General features: G+C 46.5%; 1 protein-coding gene across 1 annotated transcript in view; it reads right to left on the minus strand.

Moving 5' to 3' along the window:
- The window catches only part of LOC125038078 (neogenin-like), a 59,247-nt gene that overhangs the window by 23,238 nt on the left and 15,220 nt on the right, over positions 1 to 20,789 (minus strand). The window contains 10 exon segments of the mRNA XM_047631317.1: positions 361 to 582; positions 836 to 1,007; positions 1,557 to 1,745; positions 6,047 to 6,333; positions 11,467 to 11,648; positions 11,650 to 11,705; positions 13,657 to 13,815; positions 17,347 to 17,461; positions 18,409 to 18,588; positions 20,391 to 20,606. Coding sequence (XP_047487273.1) covers positions 361 to 582; positions 836 to 1,007; positions 1,557 to 1,745; positions 6,047 to 6,333; positions 11,467 to 11,648; positions 11,650 to 11,705; positions 13,657 to 13,815; positions 17,347 to 17,461; positions 18,409 to 18,588; positions 20,391 to 20,606 — 1,778 coding nt within the window.

Here is a 20,789-nt window from a genome sequence, read left to right on the forward strand (position 1 = left end):
TGAGAGAGAAACGTGAGAAGAATTAGGGATTAACTAATTTAGTCTAAACTAGTAATGGCTAATATATAGGGTTTGATCTAAGACGAGAGAGAGAGACTAGGAAAGGGAGGAGAGAGAGAGAGAGCGAAATGAAACTCTGTTAAAATATAATTAAAAAGAGAACTATGCAAAAAGAAAAATTAAATAATATCAAAACCCTTTATTTCTTTTAGCAACACCACAACACACACACACCACACACACCACACACACTCACACAACACACACACACACATCTCTCTACCACACCCACAACACCTCACGCACGCCACACATCCCTCCCCCCTCCCTCCTCCCCCCCTTACCCCCGATCAGATCCACGGGCTGTCTGCGGTGGGCTCAGAGGAGGACATGCCACCCCTGCCGTCACGTCCCCCTCTGTCGTCCCCTTTATCCAAGTTCTTCATCTCGAGGTGGTGGTCGTGATGGATCCACAAGTCCGGGGGTTTGAGCTCGGGCTGGCCTCCTCCTCCTCCCCCCCCTGAGCTGCCCAGGCTGCTGCCCCCCAGACCCGTGCCGGATTTGCCCGCACCGCGGTGCGACCTGTAATTTGATATATAATTTAATGATAACAAGAATAATAATAATAATGATAATAATAACAAGAAAAATATCAATAATAATAATATCAATAACAATAATAATAAGAAGAATAAAAATATCAATAATAACAATAACAATAATGATAACAATAATAATAATAATGATAATAATGATAATAATGATAATAATAATAATAAGAAGAAAAATATCAATAACAATAACAATAATAACAATAATAAAACCCCAGACTCACAGATTGCCGTGCCTGGGCATCGGCTTGTTCCTGCGGCAGTAGAACGCGAGCCCCACGAGGGCCCCCAGGACGGTCAGCGCGCCACCGACACCCGCGACGGCCAGCACGATGAGGCTGCTCTGGTCCAGGAACCAGCCTGGTGTCGGGGGCAGGGCGGTCGCTCGGTCCAGGCCTGGAATAGGGGGTTGGGGAATGAGGTATTGGATTGGGATGGAATGCTGCTCTCGCTCGGTCTTGCTTGCTCTTGATTCTTCTCTCTCTCTCTCTTTCTTTCTCTCTTTCTCTGTCCTTCTCTTTCTCTCTTTCCCCCCTTTCTCTACTACACTCACTCTCTCTCTCTCCCTTCCCTCTTCTCTCTATCTCTCTCTGTTCTCTCATCTTCTCTCTCTAACTTTCTCAATCTCTTTATTTGTATGTATGTATGTATGTGTGTGTGTGTCTGTGTGCATGCATGCGTGTGTCCCTCTCCCTCCCATGCCCCATTCTTCCCCCTTCCCCCCTCCCCTTCCCCCCCCCCCCCCCCCCCCCCCCCCCCCCCCCCCCCCCCCCCCCCCCCTCCCCCCCCCCCCCACCCCCCCCCCCCCCCCACCCCCCCCCCCCCCACCCCCCCCCCCCCCCCCCCCCCCCCCCCCCCCCCCCCCCACCCCCCCCCCCCTCCCCCCCCCCCCCCCCCCCCAAGGCTCCCTCCCTCCCCCCCCCAAAAAAAACAGCGACCCCTCACCTGCCACCATCGTCGTGAAATTGCCGACCCCAGACAAGGGTCCGAAGCCCTTGACGTTCCGCGCCTGCATCTTGTAGTAGTAGAGGGTCGTCGGGGTCAGGCCGTGCACGCGGAAGGTCATGCGGTCGCCCTTGACCTCCTCCATGACCCAGTCTCCGTTGGCGTCGGTCGTGTAGAAGATGAGGTAGCCTGTTTGAGGGTACTGAAGTACTAATTAGTAGTAAGACAGTAGATCAGTACTTGAGATTGGTCTAACGTACGTTGATCAGTATGTGAGAGGTGTTGGTTGGGATTGGGGAAGGAGGAGGAGGAGGAGGAGGAGGAGGAGGGTAGTAGCGGGAAAGGAGGAGGAAGGAAGAGTAGGGGGTAAGGGGGCAGGAGGAGGGAGGAGGAAGGCAGTAGATGGGCAGGATGAAGAGGAGGGGAAGGAGGGAAGGAGGTGGAGGAGGAGGAGGAGGAGGATGAAGTGGAGGGGACGGAGGAGGAGGAGGAGGAGTAGGAATAGGAGGAGGAAAGAAGAGATGAAGAAGAGGAGGGGGAAGGAGGACGTGATGAGTTAATCAGTACGTGCGCGGTTGATGGTTGCAAATGGGGCAGGAGGAGGAGGAGGAAGGAGGATGAAGGAAAAAGAGGTAGCTGATAAGGACGAGGCGAGTATTGAATAATAGGTACGTGAAGAGTTGAATCAGTACGTTGATCAGTTGATCAGTTGATCAGTATGTGAGAGGTGTTGGTTGGGCATTGGGGAAGGAGGAGGAGGTGGAGGAAGTTGGTGGAAGGAGGAGGAGGAGGATGACGGAAGGAGTGCAGGAGGAGGAGGAGGTTTGGAGGAGGAGGAGGGGGAAGGAGGAGGAGGGGGAGGAAAGGGGAGGAGGATGAAGAGAGGGGGAAGGGGAGGAGGAGAGGCAGGGGGAGGCGGCGAGGGAGGAGGAGGCGGAGGAGGAGGAGGAGAAGAGGGGAAGGATGAAGAGTAGGGGAAGGAGGGGAGGAAGGAGGAGGGAGGAGGAGGACATGATGAGGAGGAGTCCAGAGGAGGAAAGAGGAGGAGGAGGGGGAAAAAAGAAGGCAGGAGAAGGAGAGAAGAAGAAGGAGGCGAAGGAGAAGGAGAAGAAGAAGAAGGAGGAGAAGGAGAAAGGAAGAAGAAGGAGGAGAAGGAGAAGAAGAAGAAGGGGGAAAGAGGGAAGGGGAGGGGGGGGGAAGCCAATAAGATAGAAAAGAAGCGAAATACAAAAAAAAAAAAAAAAAACGCACGAATATGCGAAGGCCTTTCACTTTACGAAATGATAACGCGAAAAGGTCTCGGATTTCGGGGGCGTTGGCAATTATCAATACATTGACGATGAAATTGAATTGGTTTCTATTGATGTGAAAATAATAAAGGGATAAATGAAAACGGGATGATAACTGATCTTAGGGGCTGATAATGGGGTGGGGGGGTTTTAAAATATAATGATTAAAATAAAAACTGTATGATAAGATTGATGATAAAATAATGAAAAATACTGAAAAATGATGAAAAATAATAAATTAATTGATGAAAAAAAAGAGGGATGAGGGATGATAAATGTTGAAATTTGCAAATAATGTGAAATGTGATATAATAAATATAAAAAAACTGGATGAAAAAGGTTTATAAGAATAAAATATGAAACGAAACATTTCACGAGATAAAATTGATTATCAAATTTAATAACTTGATAAATAATTAAAACTCATGTAACTGATAAAAACCCCCCAAAGAATGAAAATAAAATAAAAAAAATTTAAAACTAAAATTTAAGAAAAAAAAAGCACAACCCATATAACCCAAGCAAAATACTACTTTCCCCTACTAACTTAAAAAATACTAATAGCGAAGATAATAATGATAAAAAAATTTAAAAATAAACTAATAATAAACAAGGCTTTAAAAAAAAATATTAAAGCCACTCCCCTAAACACTTATTGGCAGAGAGAAAGAGAGGGAGAGAGGGAAAAAAGCGAGAGAAAAGAGAGAGGGAGAAAAAGGAGAGGGGGGAGCGAAAGAGAAAAGAGAGGGGGAGAGAGAGGGGAGGGGTGAGGGAGAGAGGGAGAGGGAGAGGAGGAAAGAGGAGAGGGGGAGAGAGAGAAAGAGGAGAGAGGAGAGAGAGAGGAGAGAGACAGGAGCCCGAAGAGAGAGGGGGAGAGAGGGAGAGAGCGGTGGAGAGGGAGAGGAGGGGAGAGAGGGAGTGAGGGAGAGGAGGGGGGAGGGAGGGAGGGAGGGAGGGGAGGGGAGGGAGGGAGGGGGGAGGGAGGAGGGAGGGAGAGAGAGAAAGAGGAGGGGGAAAAGAGAGAGAAAGCGAGAGGGGAGGGAGAGAGGGGGGGGGGGAGAGAGGGAGGGAGAGGGAAGAGAGAGAGGGATACGGAGGAGAGAGAGGGGGGGAAGGAAAGAGAGAGAGAGAGAAGAAAAGAAAGAGGGAGGGAGAGAAAAGAGGGGAGGAAGAGGGAGGGAGGAGGAGAGGCAGATGAGAGAAAGAGAGGAAAGGAAAGAGCTGGAGAAAGGAGAGGAGAGAGGGAGAGAGAGAGAGAGGAGAGGAGAGGGAGGAGAGAGAGAGAGGAGGAGATACAGAGAAAAAGAGAGGGAGAGAAAGAAAGAGAGAGAGGGAGAGAAGAAAAAAGGAGGGGAAAAGAAAGAAGAGAGAGAGAAGAGAAGAGAGATTAAGATAAAGGGGAAGAGGAGATTAAGATAAAGAGAGAGAAGGAAGGAAAAGAGGAAAGATAAGAGAAAGGGAGAAAGAGAGAGGGTGAGAAAAAAAGAGAAAGAGAGAAAGAGAAGGGAACAAAATGAGGAAACAAAAAATAACATAAATAAGTAAAAAATTAAACACAGGTGTAAAACAACCAAGAGGCAAAAAAAAAAATAATGAAAGGAAAAAAACAATGAGAGAAAGAAAGGAAAGAGGGAAAAAGAGAGAAAAAAGATAATGAGGAAAAGAGAGAAGGGAAAGAGATAATGGGAAAAAGTAAGAAAAAAAGGGAAAAAGAAAGAGAAGGAGAGAAAGAGAAGAAAAGAGATGGAGAGTTCTGTAGAGAAAGAGAGAGGGAGAGAGAGTGAGAGCTATGAAGAAGGAAAAAAAACAGATAAAGAGAGAAGGAGAAATAGAGGAGAGAGTGAGAGAAAATGAGAGAAAGATAATGAGAGAAAAGAGGGGAAGCGGAAGAGAGGGAAGAAACGATAAAGAATAATATTAGAGGGGAAAAACACCAGCTTAATATATTAAAGCGTACTGCAAAAAATAATACAAAGAGTAATAGAAATACCCGTAATACTTATAATAATAATAGTACAACTAAAATAAAGAATCATAGTAAATATAATTTAAACAATCAATAAAACTCGACTAAAGATTCCGATAAAAAAAACAATAACAAACCAGTAATAAAAAGCAACAGCAAAACAAGTTTACAACAAATATAATAAAAACAAAATATATCTAATAATAATGAATTACTTATATAAATACTGATATATAATTAATAATAGTAACAAAAATAATACTAACACAAATAACTAGGAAACTAATAAAACTATAATATTAAATAATTTGCTCTATCCATCATTTAGCCTAAAATTCGCCAAAAGAAACAATATAAAACAATAATAATAAAAAAAAAAATACGTAACAATAACAAAAAAAAACAAAAACAAAAATATAAAAATCTATAATACTAATAATAATACTAGGATAACTCTCTAATAATACTCGAAATCTATAAATAATAATAATATAAATAAATAATCTATATACTTATAATAATAAATAATACACAATGATAAATACATAAAACATAGTCAGCTTATATCGACTTATTTATTTAGACTAAATTTAAAACATTTAGACTTACATAACAAACAAATATATATAAAAAATAATAATACAAAAATCAACAAAAAACCCTAAACGACAGCCGAAATTTAAATATATCATTACTCAAATATAAAAACATCTGAAAACTTGCCGTAGGCCTATATATAAAATCATTTAGGCTTAAATAACAAAAAAATAAATAATATATAATAATAATAACACCAATAACAACAACAACAGTAACAATAACAAAAAAAAAAAAACAATAACAAAACTTAAAAAAATATATAATAATAATAATAACAAAAATCCCTAAACGACAGCCAAGAAACATATCTTATAAGAAATAAAAATATATTTCTCAAAAATCAAGATCCTTAAAGGCCTTCTCCCCGACCTGTGATCTTGCCGTTGGCCTATTTAAAACATTTAGACTTAAATAACAAAAAAAAAATATATATAACAATAATAATAATAATGATAATAATAAATATAATAATAACAACAACAACAACAGTATCAAAAATCCTTAACAACAACAACAAATAACATAAATAAATAAGTAACAATAACAAAAAAAATAATAATAACAATAATCCATATCTTATAAGAAATAAAAACATATTTCTCAAAAATAAAGACCCTAAAGGCCTTCTCCCTGACCTGTGATCTTGCCGTTGGCCTGCTTCGGGGGCTGCCAGTTGAAGACGATGGTGTGGGGCTCCCCGGGGATGGGGACCACGGTGATGTCGCGCGGGGGGGGAGGGGGCGGGCCTGGAGGGTGGTGTTGGAGGTCACCAGGCTCCACGGAGATTCTCGGCGACCCTGTGCGGAAGAGGGAGAGGGAGAGAGAGGTTAGAGAGTTCGGCATAGTATGAGTAAGAGTATGAGTATGAGTATGGTATGGAGTATGAGTAATGAAGGTATGGAGTATGAGTATTGAGTTGAGTCTTATGAGTATGAGTATGAGTTATGAGTATGAGTAAGAGTAAGAGTAAGAGATAAGAGTTAAAAGAGTCAGGAGTAAGAGTAAGAGTATCATGAGTGAGAGGGGGTGAGAGTTGAGAGTGATGCCGTGAGAGTTAGGAGAGAGAGAGAGGGTTGTGGAGTGGGAGGGGGGAAGTGGAATAGTTATGTGGAGGGGGGCGGTTGTGGAGGGTGGGGGGGAGGGTTGTGGAGTGGAGGGGAGGGGGGATGAGGTTGTGGAGGGGAGGGAGGTAGTGGAGGGGGGGGGGCGGTTGTGGCCGTGGAGGGGCGGAAAGGAGGGGGAGGTTGTGGAGGGGGAGGGAGGGTGGGAGTTGTGGAGGGGAGGGGAGGGGGGGAGGTTGCACCTTTGTGGCGGGGAGAGGGGGGTAGGTTGTGGACGGGTGACTGGGGGGGCGGTTGAGGAGGGGAGGGGGGGGGATAGGTTGTGGATGAGGGGGAGGGGGGGATGGTTGAGTGGGGGGAGGGGGGGCGGTTGTGGGAAGGGGAGGGGAGGGGGGGAGGTTGTGGGTGGGGGAGGGGGGGAGGTAGTGGAGGGGTAAGGGGAGGGGGGAGGTTATGTGGGGGGGGCGGGGGGAGGTTGTGGAGGGGAGGGGAGGGGGGGGGGAGGGGGAGAGTTGTGGAAGTGGGGGAGGGGGGGAGGTTGTGGAGGTGGCGGGGGGGAGGTTGTGGAGGGGGGGGTTGTGGAGGGGGGGAGGTGTGGCAGGGGGGGGTGGGGAGGTGTGGACAAGGGGTGAGGTTGAGGAGGGGAGGGGGGTCGGTTGTGGAGGGGGGAGGTTGCGGAGTGGGGGAGGGAGGGGGGGAGGTTTATGGAGGGGAGGGGGTGATGGGCGGGGAGGTTGAGGAGTGGGGGAGGGGGGAGGTTGTGGAATGTGGGGGCAGGGGGGGGAGGTTGTGGAGGGGAGGGGAGGGGGGGGGGGGGGGGAGGATATTGTGGGGGGAGCTGGGGAGGGGGGGAGGTTGTGGAGGGGGCGGGGAGGATGGGCGGTGGGGAGGTTGTGGAGGGTTGAGGGGGCGGTGGGAGGTTTTGTGGAATGGCGTGGGGGAGGTGGGGAGGTTGTGGTCAGTACGTGGGGGAGGGAGGGGGAGGTTGTGGAGTCGGGGAGGGGGGGAGGTTTGGTTGTGGATGGAGGGAGGTTGTGGCGGGGGGGTGGAGGGGGGCGAGGATGTGGGTGGAGGGGGGGCGGAGGGAGGGGGGGCGGTTGTGGAGTGGGGTGAGGGGGGAAGGGGGGGGGAGGTTTTGGAGGGAAGGGGGGGGAGGTTGTGGAGGGGGGGGAGTGATGTGGAGGGGAGGAGGGATTAGGTTGTGGAGGGGGGTGGGGGGAGGTTGTGGCGGGGAGGGGGGGAGGTTGAGGGATGAGGGGGGGGGGGGAGGATAAGGACAGTGGGGGGAGGGGGGGGAGGTTGTGGAGGGGGGGAGAGAGAGGGGGGCGGAGGTTGTGGCGGGGAGGGGAGGAAGGGAGGGGTGGGAGGATGGTGGTAGTGGGGGCGGTGGGAGGTTGTGGGGGAAGGGGGGGGGAGGATTGTGGACTGGGGGAGGGGGGAGTGGGGGGGGTGGGCGGGGGGGCGGTTGTGGAGGGAAGGGGGGGAGGTTTGTGGGGGAGTGGTGGGGGGGAGGGGGGGCGGTTGTGGAGTGGGGGGAGGGGGGAGGTTGAGGGGGATGAGGGGGGGGAGGGGGGGAGGTGTGGAGGGGCGGGGAGGATGTGGTGGGAGAGTGGGGCGGAGGTTGCTGAGGTTGTTGTTTTTGGGAGGGGGGAGGTTTGTGGGGCGGGGGAGGGAGGGTTTTGTTGTGGAGGTGGGGGGGGGGAGGGGAGGGAGAGGGGGGAGGGGGGGGGGGAGAGTGTTGTGGGAGTGGAGGGTGAGGGGGGGGGGGGCGGGGGGAGGAAAGGGGGGAGGAGGGGAGGTTGGTGGAGTGGCGGGAAGCGGGGGGGGGAGGTTGTGGAGGGGGAGGGGAGGGGGGGGGGAGGTTGTGGAGGGGGGGAGGGGACGAGGGGGGGAGGTTGTGGAGGGGGGGGAGTGGAGGTTAAGGAGTGGAGGGGGAGACGGGGGGGAGGTTGTGGATGGGGAGGGGGGAGGGGGTGAGGTTGTGGAGGGTAGGGGGGGGGAGGGGGGATGTTGTGGAGGGGGAAGGGGGAGGGGGTGCGGAGGTTGTGGAGGGCGAGGGGGGGGAGGCTGTGAGAGGGAGAGGGGGGGAGGTTGTGGAAGTGGAGGGAGGGGGTTGAGGTTGGCGGGAGTGAGGGGGGGAGGAAGGAGGTTGTGGAGGGGAAAGGGGGGAGGAGGGGAAGGGGGGGAGGTAGTGGAGGGTGAGGGGGGAGATTGTGGAGGGGGGGAGAGGGGCGATTTGTGGCGTGGAGGGAGGAGGGGGGGAGGTTAGTGGAGGGGCGGGGGGGGAGGAGGTGAGGGGGGGAGGTTGTGGAGGGGAGGTTGTGGAGGCGAGGTTGTGGAGGGGAGTGGGGGGGGAGGGAAGTTAAAAAAGGTCGTGGAGATGAAAATCGAGGGAATTAAGTTTGAATATGGGTTGAATTAAGTAAATGAACAGAGAGATAAATGGAGAGAGAGAGGGAAAGAGAGAGAGAGGTTAGGGGAGGTTGGTGGGGGTCGAGGGAATACATTGAATATAATATAAATTGAATAGAATTTGAATAGAAATTGAATAGAAATTGAATAGAATTTGAATAGAAATTGAATAGAAATTGAATAGAAATTGAATAGAAATTGAATAGAATTTGAATAGAAATTGAATAGAAATTGAATATAATTTGAATAGAAATTGGATATAAATTGAATAAAATATAAAATGAATATGAATTGAATATAATATGCATTGAATATAATATGAATTGAATATAAATTAAATATATTTTAATAGAATAAAAATGAATTGATTATAAAATGAATTGAATATAATATGAATTGAATATAACATACTTCATCTTTTCAACCCTTTTCTCCTCTTCTCTCTCTCTCTCTCTCTACCTCACTCTCCTCACCTCTCATCTCTCTCTCTCCTCTCTCTCTCACTCACTCTCTCCCTCCTTCCTCATTTCACCTCCTTCCTTTCACTCACCCTCTCTCCATCCTTTTCTTCCATTTCACCCCTCTACCTCCCTCCCTTTCTCCCTTCTCCCTTATTCCTTCCCCTCCTACTCCCCTCTCCTCTTCTCTCTCCTCACTCTTTCCCCTATCATCCTCCCACCCCCTCCTCTCCTCTCACCCCACTCCTCCCCCTCCTCTCACCCTCCCTCTCCATCTTCCTTCCCTCTACACTCTACTCCCCTCACCCTCCCACCACCCCTCCATTCCCTTCTCTCACCCTCCCACTTCACCAACACCCTAACCTTCCCTACCCACACCCACCTTACTAGTCTTCACGGCGAAACTCGTCACCGTGTTGGGTTGCGGTTGTCGATGAGGCAGGTGAACGTCCGAGGCATTGCGGCAACGGAATCTGGTGCTCGACCGAATCAGTGGCCGAGGCGAAGGGGGGTGTTGTAACGCACCGTGTAGAAGCGCGTGTTCGCTGTGATATACTGTTTTTGGCGGGGTAGGTCGGAGGAGGGAGGAGAGACGGGGAAGGGATTGAGAGAGAGAGAGAGATGATTGAGGGAGGAGGAGAGAGAGAGGTGGAAAAGAGGGGGAGGGAGCGATGGAGGGGAGAGGGGGAGGATTGGGAGGTTGGGAGAGGGAGATGGAGAGAGAGAGTTGGGGGGGAGATGATGATGAGAGAGAGAAGAGGACGAGATCGTGAGCTTGAGAAGGAGAGAGATGGAGGAGTTGTTAATGACGAGAGAGAGAGAGAGTGAGAGAGAGCGAGAGCGGGAGAGGCTGAAGAGAGGGGGGGGGTGGGGGGCCTGGGAGAAGGAGAAGGGAGGAAGTAGGGGGGAGGGAGAGGGAGAGGAGGAAGAGAGAGGGGGGAGGAGGAGGAGAGAGAGAGGAGGATGAAGAGGAGGAGGCGGAGGAGGAGGGAGGAATAAAAGGAGAGGGAGGAGGAGGAGGAGGAAGAGGAGGAGGTGGAGGAGGAGGAAGAGAAGGAGGATGAAGAGGAGGAGGAAGAGAAGGAGGATGAAGAGGAGGAGGAGGAGGGAGAATAGAGAGAGAAAGAAGAGGATTAAAGATAGGAGGAAGTGAAGAGGAGGAAAAAGAAGAAAAAAAAAATTAGTATATATATCATATATATCATAAAGACATATATATCATAATTACCTAAATGTAAACATACAAATATATCTACGCACACACAAACACAACACACACACACACACACAACAGACACAAACACAACACACACTCTCACACACGCACATATGTGCGTGTGTGTTTCTTTTATATATCTATTTTCATTAACTATTTTATATATCTATTTAATTATCTATTTTTTATATCTATTTTAATTATCTATTTTTTATATCTATTTTAATTATCTATTTAATATTTAATCATCTATTTTATATATCTATTTAATATACAATTATCTATTTATATATCTATTTCAATTATCTTAAATACAATATATCAATTTTAATTATTTAAATTACAATATATCTATTCTAATTCTTTGTTTATTTCATTTCTTATTCTGCCTAATTCCCTTTCCACGTGGATATCTATACGTAATTTACAACCAACACTGGCACCCCATACCTGACACATCTGTTTTCGTTATGAGTTTTAATTGTATCGTTTCTTATTATGGCTGCTGTCCATTTCACGTTTCTATATAGAATTTACAACTAACCATACCTGACATACCCATTTTTGTTATGCGTTTTAACTGTCTTATTTCTTATTATGGCTGCTGTCCATTTCACATTTCGATATAGAATTTACAACTAACATACCCATATCTGATAGATCTATTTTCAATATGAGTTTTAATTATCTCGTTTCCATGTAGAATTTACAACTAATCATACCTGACATACCCATTTTTTTTATGCGTTTCAATTTTCGTTTCTTATTGTGCCTGCTGCCCATTTCACATTTCTATATAGAATTTACTTATTTCTTATTATGGCTGCTGTCCATTTTACGTGTATATGTAGAATTTACAACCAACAATAAATTGTATCGTTTCTTATCTTGGCTGTTGTCCATTTCACGTCTCTATGTAGATTTTAGAACCGACCCATACCTGGTTTCGGTTGAGCGTCGTATCCGTCCACTGCAGAGCGACGGTGAAGGGCGTGAGAACCTCCGCCTTCAGGCCCACAGGGGGGGTGAGGGTGGGGGCGGAAGGGGGCTCAGGAGGACGCGTTCGGACCTGCTCGTAGCACGGGGCTTGTCGTTTCCCCCACGCTGTTGAAGGCTCGCAGGCTGATGACGTACTCGGCGTTGGGTTCTGGGGGGGGATGGCTGGGGTGCGGGGGGTGTTTGGGGGGGGCGTGGAGGGGAGGGGGAGGGGGAGGGGGGGGGGGGGTGGGGGGGGAGCGGGCGGGGGGGGCGGGGGAGTGGAGGGGACGGGCGGCTCGGGGGGAGGGGGCGAGGATGGGGGTGGTGGGGGGGGGTCCGGGTGGGGTCAGTGGGGGGGGAGGGGGGGGGGGGGGGTGGGGGGGAGCGGAGGGGCGTGGGGGTGGGGGGGGCGTGGGAGTTCGGGTGGCGGGGGAGGGGGGGGGTGGGGGGGGGGGGGGGCGTGGGATGTGGGGGGGTGGGGGAGGGGGCGTGGGGGGGTTGGGGCGTGGGGGGGGGCGGGGGGGGGGATGGGGTTGGGGGTGGTGTGGGGGGGGTCGGGTGTCGGAGTGGCGGGGGGGGGGGGCGGGCCGGTGGGGGCGGGGGGGGCGAGGAGCGTTGGAGGCGGGGGGGGGGGGGCGTGGGGGGGGGGGGGGGGGGGGCGCGGTGAGGGGGGGTGGGCGGTGGGGGGGGGTGGGGGGGGGGTGGGGGGGGGGGGGGGTTGGACGGCGGGGTGAGGGGGGGGGAGGATGCGGAGGGGCGGGGGGTGGGGGGGGGGCGTGGTGTGGGGGGGGGGGGGGGGGGGGAAGAGGGGGTGGGGGGGGTGCGTGGAGGTGAGGGGGGCGGGGGGGGGGGGGGGGGGGAGGGCGGGTGGATGGGGGGGCGGGGCGTGGGATAGGGGGGGAGGGGTGGGGGGTGGGGGGGGGGGTGGAGGGAGGGGGGGTTGGGGGGCGTGGGAATAAGATTAATAGAAATGAATATATTAATATCGATCCCCAAGGTTACCTTTTATACTTCAGAAAAATTTCCTGATTCTTCACACCGAAATAACTCTCTCTTTCCCCGAGGTTAAATTTTATGCTTCAGGAAAATTCCTTGATTCTCCCAAGTTATATTCTACGTTTCAGAAAAAAAATTCCCCCTCGCTCGTCCAGCTGATCTTTAACGCTTCAGATAAATTCCCTCAATCTCCCAGCTCATGTTCTATGCATAAAAAAATAAATTAAAAAAAAAACCTCGATCTCTGCGTACTCTGCATTGGGTTCTGGGGGTGTGGGAATATAAATTAATAGAAATGAAAATATTAATAAAAATGAGAACGCTTATCCATTGCTGACGGATTGGTGTTAAGTTCATTTCCGTTTTCTCTTGCGGTATTCCCTCGCTCTTACGGTTTTTATTCCACGTATCGGAGAAAGTCCCAAACTCTTGCTCGACTCGTATTTTACGGATCGAATATAGACCCTTCGTCCCTGTGGTTATTTCCCGTCCATCAGAAAAATCCCCCTCCCTGCCACGAGTTATATTTACGTACCAGAAAATATGCCCCTCCCCCCCTTCCCTAAGTTATATTCTAAAAAAACCAACCTCCTTCCCCTCACCCTCTCCCTCACCCCTCTCCCCCTCCCTATCCCCCTCTCCCTCTCCCTCTCCCTCCCCCTCTCCCTCACCCCCCCCCCCTCTCCCTCCTCCCCCACTACCCCTAATCCCTCTCCTCACCCTCTCCCCCTAACCCTCGATGACGTAGCTCCTCTGCTTGCTGTCGACGATCTTGGAATAGACGTCGGGGGACTCCCTTGCCCTCCCTCTCCCCCTCTCTCTCTCCCACCTTTCTCCCTCACCCCCTTCTCACCCTTCCCATCCCTCACCCCCTCTCCACTCCCCCCTCTCCCTCCATATTCACTCCCCTGCTGTGGTGCAGCTTGGTAGGGTTTCGTAATTAGCAAACTTGGTAACCCTGCGTTCGAATCCCTCGCCCCCAGTGGATGGTATCAACCCCGGCCATTCCATTCCTTGCACCAGGGGATAGTATAGAAGCAAAAATGAAAACCAGACAGTAAGTCACACCACGAATATCCATTGTAACAAATGGAATCAAAACTAAACTTTAAACTTTAAAGTACCTAATCCTTCAATGACGTAGCTCCTCTGCTTGCTGTCGACGATCTTGGAATAAACGTCGGGGATGCCCTTGCCCCAGCCGATGGTGTAGCCCCGCACCATCACGTTCTGCATCTGCGGAGGCTGCCACTTCACGCTGATGTGGTCCTTCATGGCCAATGCTGCAGGAGGAGAGAGAAGGGGGAAAATGTCAAAAATTTAGAATGAGAGAGTGAGAGAGAGGGAGAGAGAATTTAAAATATTAAGAGGAGAAGAGAAGAGAGAGAGGTCGGGAGGGAGAGGAGCGAGAAGAGAGAGAAGGAGAGAGCGGAGCGAGAGAGCGAGAGAGAAAATGTCAAAAAATTAGGAGGAGAGAGAGAGAGAGTGAGAGAGAGGAGATAAAAGAGGAGATGAGAGAGTGAGAGAGAGGGAAGGAGAGAGAGAGGAGAGGATGAGAGAGAGATGGGGAGAGGCGAGAGAGAGAGAAGAAAGAGATGGCGAGAGAGATGGAGGAAGAGAGATGAGAAGGCGAGTGAGAGATGAGAGGTGAGAGGGAGGATGTGAGGGAGATGAGGGAGAGATGGAGAGAGGGGAGAGAGAGAAAATTTCAAAAATTAAGAATGAGAGAGAGGGAGAGAGAATTTAAAATATTAAGATGAGAGAGAGAGGGGGGGAGAGAGAAAATGTCAAAAATTAAGAATGAGAGAGAGAGAGGGGGAGAGAGAAAATGTAAAAAATTAAGAATGAGAGAGAGGGAGAGAGAATTTAAAATATTAAGATGAGAGAGAGAGAGAGAGGGAGAGAAAATTTCAAAAATTAAGAATGAGAGAGAGAGAGAGGTGGGGGGGGGAAAGGAAATGGAAGAGGAGAGAGGGAGAGAAAATTTTAAAGATTAAGAATAAGAGAGAGAGAGATAGGGAAAGGAAATGGAAGAGGAGAGAGAGAGAGGGGGAAAGAAAATTTTAAAAATTAAGAATGAGAGAGAGAGAGAGGGAGAGAAAATGTCAAGAATTAAGAATGAGAGAGAGGGAGAGGGAGAGAAATTTTTAAAAATTAAGAATGAGAGAGAGAGAAAATTTCAAAAATTCAAGAATGAGAGAGAGAGAGAGGGAAAGAAAATTTTAAAAATTAAGAGAGGGAGAGAAAATGGAAGAGGAGAGAGAGAGGGAAAGAAAATTTTCAAAAAATTAAGAGAGAGAGAGTGAGAGGGAGAGAAAATGGAAGAGGAGAGAGAGAGAGAGGGAAAGAAAATTTCAAAAAAATTAAGAATGAGAGAAAAAATATATTTCATACAATTACAAACACTAATATTCTTCACTCTGTTCGAGTAATAACCCAATTAGAAATTTTGAACAAACCATACCTCTATTAAATCAATCGACTATTTAATCTACCACTATCCTAATCTATCTATCCAAAATTTATACCAGAAATTTCGAACAAAACATAATCTCTTATCCATCTAAATTTGATATAAATCTTATCTATCTGTTTTAGATATAATTCTTGTATGACAGTATTTCTTTCTATCTTTAATGACCTGTTTTGGAGAGAGTAGTGAGAGGGGGAGCTAGGTGGAGGTAAGGGTGAGTTGTAAGCCGTGCCAAAAGGGGCGGGAGGTGGAGGGGGGCAGGCGAGAGCAGGGAGAAGGGAGGGGAGGGTAGGGATTGCTGGCATGGCGGGGGGGGAGGGAGGGGACGAGCGGGGGTGCTGATAATGGGCTGGCGGGAGAGGGAGGAGGGGGGGGAGAGAGGTGCGAGGAAGGGCGTGAGGGAGGGAGGTATCAGGTGAGGGGGGCGGTGAGGTGTAATTTTGAGGTGGAGTGGGGTGTTCAGGTCGTGTGTTCAAACTTTATACGCAACCTGGTATTTGCGGTACTTTATTCTCGTTGCTATTTCTTTATGTCGTCTGTATTGCTCTTTGCTTTCTTTCTTGTTCTATAAATATCATTCTTTTCTTTCTCTCTCCTACAGTCTTTTTCATTCTTTCTTTTTTTTTTTTTTTTTGCCTTCTCTGTTTTTTACTATCATTCATTCAGTACATTCCTTTCACTCTTTTCATTCTTTCTTTCCCTTTACCCAATTTAGAAAAAGAGAAAATTTTTAATTTTGAAAAACAAAAAACGAACCTCTTTTATAAATCAATACTATTAAACCTACACCACTAATCTACTCTATCTATCAAACAAAAATTTTATTTTTAATACCAGAAGATTACTAACCAAAACATCTTTCACTTTAAACCATTACCAACAATTATCATGAAATATTCATTTACTTTCATATCCATCTAAATTTTTTTTTAATTTATATCTTAATCTATTCTATCATGACCTATTTTAATCTAATCAATATCCCCCTATTTTTCTTTTCTCCTATCCCCTTTATAGCATTGATGACCTTATTTTTCATTGACCCTACCTAACCTCTAAGGCTTCGTGTGGTTTTTTATCTGATCAGGTTTGTCACGGCATTATCTATCTATTATTCTATTTATCTATCTATCTATTATCTATCTATCTATAGATCTAATCGATCTATCTATCTGACTATCTATCTATTTCTGTCTATTAACTATTATCGATCTAATCTTTTATTCTATCTATCTATCTGTCTTTTCATCTATCCCAATATAACAAATTACCTTGAACTTACCGTCTCTAAGACTGGTCGGCTTATCTATCTATCTATCTATCTATCAAGATAGGTCAAGATAGGGCAAAATGGGTCAGGTCAGCATCTATCTATCTATCTATTTATCTATCTATCTATCTATCTATCTATCGATCTATCGATCTATCTATCTGTCTATCTATCTATCTATCTGTCTATCTATCTATCGATCTATCTATCTGTCTTTCTATCTATCCCATATATAACATTACCTTGACCTACCTCTAAGACTGGTCGGCTTATCTATCTATCTATCTATCTATCAAGATAGGTCAAGATAGGGCAAAATGGGTCAGGTCAGCATCTATCTGTCTATCTATATGTCTATCTATCTATCTGTCTATCTATCTGTCTGTCTATCTATCTGTCTGTCTATCTATCTGTCTGTCTATCTATCTGTCTATCTATATATCGATCTATCTATCTGTCTATCTATCAATCTGTCTATCTATCAATCTATCTATCTATCAATCTATCTATCTATCTATCCCTTATATAACATGACCTTCACCTACCTCTAAGGCTGGTCGGCTTATCTATCTATCTATCTGTCTATCTATCTATCTATCTATCTATTTATCTATCTGTCTATCTATCTATCTATCTATCTCTCTATCAATCAATCAATCAATCAATCAATCAATCTAACTATCCCTTATAAAACATGACCTTGACCTACCTCTAAGGCTAGTCGGCTTGTCTATCTATCTATCTATCTATCTATCTATCTATCTATCTCTAACTATCTATCGATCTATCTATCTCTCTCTCTAACTATCTATCGATCTATCTATCTGTCTAACTATATCTATCTATGTCTATCTATCTGTCTGTCTATCTATCTATCTATCTATCTATCTCTCTCTCTATCTCTTTCTCTCTATCTATCTCTTTCTCTCTCTCTCTCTCTCTCTCTCTTCTCTCTCTCTCTCTCTCTCTCTCTCTCTCTCTCTCTCTCTCTCTCTCCTCTCTCTCTCTCTCTCTCTCTCTCTCTCTTATCAATCTATCTATCTATCCTTATATAACATGACCTTGACCTACCTCTAAGGCTAGTCGGCTTGTCGGGGACGCGGTTTTCGTCGAGGTCATTGGCGAAGGTCTCGGCTGGGATCCAGTGGGTCGACGGGCCGGAGCCGTTGACCGTCAGGGCAGAGAGCTGTGGGGTCAAGGTCACGAAAGGTCAAAATAGGTCGTTGAGTTACAGATTTTTATCTAAAAATTTTATGGAAGGGAGAGAAAAGAGAGAGAGAATAGAAATACAAGATGGAGACGAAATTAGAAACGAACAGAGCTGTAGGTTTCGGGTCAGAGAGAGAGAGAGAGAGAGAGAGAGAGAGAGAGAGGAGAGAGAGAGAGAGGAGAATTGAGAGAGAGAGAGGAGAGAGAGAGAAGAGGGAGAGAGAGAGAAAGAGAGAAGAGAGAAAGAGAAAGAGAGCAGAGAGAGAGAGAGAGAGGAGAGGAGAGGAGAAAAGACGGATAGGAGGAGAGAGAGGAGAGAGAGAGTCTGGGAGAGGAAGAGAGGGAGAGAGGGAGAGAGAGAGAAAGAGAGAGGAGAGAGAAAGAAAGAGAGAAAAAGAGAGAAAGTGAAAGAAAACGACCAAAAGAGAAAGAAGAAAGCAGAAAAAAAATTAGAAAAACAAAACCAAAGAAGATACAGAAAACGAGGAAAACAAAAAACAACCAAAAACACCAAAAAAACAAACAACAAACAAAAACATCCCCCCCCCCCACACAAAGAGCCTGCGATTCGGACAGACAGAGAGAAAGAGAAGACACAGAAAAAGAGGAAAATAAACAACAACTACAAACAACAAACAAAAACAAAAACAAAACAGAAACAACAACTACAAACAACAAAAACAAACCAAACCAAAACATCCACCGAACCAGACATACCTCCCCCCCCTCACCTTAATAGAATACTAATATAAAGTAGAAAAATAAAATTAAAAAATCAAAAACCAAAAAAGACACAGAAAACCGAGTAAAAAAACAACCAAAAACAAACAAAAACAAAACCATCAAAAACAAATAAAAAATCAAACAAAAACAAAACCATCCCCCCTCCCCCACCCCCTCTCTCCCTCTCCCTCCCCCACTCACCTTAATGGAATACTGCGTACTCCTCTTCAGATCCGTCAGGGCAAAGAGCCTGCGATTGCCGTCGGTCGTCTTGGTCTTGGTCGAGCCGGCCTTCCCGCGTTCCTTGTACCTTATCTTGTAGCCGGTGATGACCCCGTTTTGGTCCTGGGGCGGCGGGGGCTCCCAGCGCAGGATGAGGCTCTGGTGGAAGGGAAAACGTACGTGAATATATTATGAGCATATGTAACTGTAGAAAACTATACGTAACTAAAGAAAACTATACGTAACTATAGAAAACTATACGTAACTATAGAACTATAGAAAACTATACCAACATACGTAACTATAGAACAATAGAAAACTATACCAACATACGTAACTATAGAAAACTATATGAACATACGTAGCAATAGAAAACTATACGAACATACATAACTATAGAAAACTATACGAACATACGTAACTGTAGAAAACTACGTAACTATAGAACTATAGAAAACTATACATACCTATAGAACTATAGAAAGCTATACGTAACTGTAGAACTATAGAAAACTATACGTAACTATAGAACTATAGAAAACCTACGTGAATATAAGTATAAACATAAATATAAATATAAATAATGGGAAAATGTACATAAACATTATATGAACATAAATATAAATATAAATAATGGGAAAACGTACGTAAATATAATATGAACATAAGTAACTATAGAAAACTATACGTAACTATAGAACTATAGAAAATATACGTAAATATACTTATATATGTACATACAAATATATATGCACACATACTTACATATGTGCGTACACATATACAGGCACACGTGTACTTACATATATATGTACACATATACATGTACACATACATGTATACATACACATATACACGCACACGTACTTACATATATACATACACATCTATGTGCACACATACATATATACATACACATCTATGTGCACACATACATATATACATACACATCTATGTGCACACATACATATATACATACACATCTACGTGCACACATACTTACATACATACGTAAAGATACACTTGCTTACATATATACGTACAAATACACGTGAACACATACATACATATAAGCAAACCATACATACATACATACATATACATACATACATATATTGCACGCACACACAAATAACCATACAAAACATGCAACATAAAACTTATAAGCACAAATAACTCAATCTCTCACTTTGCATCTCTCTCTCTCTCTCTCTCTCTGTCTGTCTCCCTTTCTCTCTGTCTCTTTCTCTCCCCTCTCTCTCTCTCTCTCTCTCTCTCTCTCTCTCTCTCTCTCTCTCTCTCTCTCTCTCTCTCTCTCTCCCTCCCTCCCTCCCTCCCTCCCTCTCCCTCTCTCTCCCTCTCTCTCCCTCTCTCTCTCCCTCTCTCTCTCCCTCTCTCTCCCTCTCTCTCTCCCTCTCTCTCCTCTCTCTCTCCCTCTCTCTCTCCCTCTCTCTCTCCCTCTCTCTCTCCCTCTCCCTCTCCCCCTCTCTCCCCCTCCCTCCCTACGACCCCTAAACAATTAAAAGCTTAAACTTCAAAACTTCAAAACTTAAACTTACCTTAAACTTACTTAAGACTTACTAAAACCTTACTTAAACCCATAAAACTTAAACTTAAACTTAAAACCTCCCTCACCCTAGAACTGGCCACCTCCACCGTCACGTTCTGAGGCTCCCTCTCTCTCCCTCTCTCTCTCTCTCTAACTCTCTCTCTCTCTCTCTTCCTCTCTCTCTCTCTCTCTCTCTCTCTCTCTCTCTCTCTCTCTCTCTCTCTCTCTTCCCTCTCTCCCTCCCTCTCCCTCTCTCTCTGTCTAAGACCCCTACACACACACACACACACACACACACACACACACACAAAACACACACACAAGGCTTAAACCTCCCTCACCCTAGAGGGAGGGAGGTTTAACTTACTTAAAACTTACTTAAAACTTAAACTTAAACATAAACCTCCCTCACCCTAGAACTGGCCGCCTCCACCGTCACGTTCTGAGGCTCCCTCGTCGGCACGTCCGAGAATGTCCTTGCCGTGACCTCCCGCGTCGCGTCGCCGGCCCCGTTGGCATTGACCGCCACGAGCCAGACGCTGTACTCGGTGAACTCGTCGAGGCCTTCGAGGTCGTGTCGGGTCGCCGTCGGGCTGACCTCGACCTCGTGCTCTTCCGCTGACCCGACCTGTGGGGGGGGGGGGGACATTTAGGGGTCGTTAGGCTAAAAACGTATTATTCTCGTCTGGTTGTTGTAATTACTGGAATTACTCGCCTAGTTTCTATAATTTATTTTATCATGAAAAATATAACCATGAAGCCTTTTTAAATCACTTATTGTATAATCATAAATACCATAAATGCTGAGTTG

Source organism: Penaeus chinensis, chromosome 24 (assembly GCF_019202785.1).
Source record: "Penaeus chinensis breed Huanghai No. 1 chromosome 24, ASM1920278v2, whole genome shotgun sequence".
NCBI classification, from domain to species: Eukaryota; Metazoa; Arthropoda; class Malacostraca; order Decapoda; family Penaeidae; genus Penaeus; species Penaeus chinensis.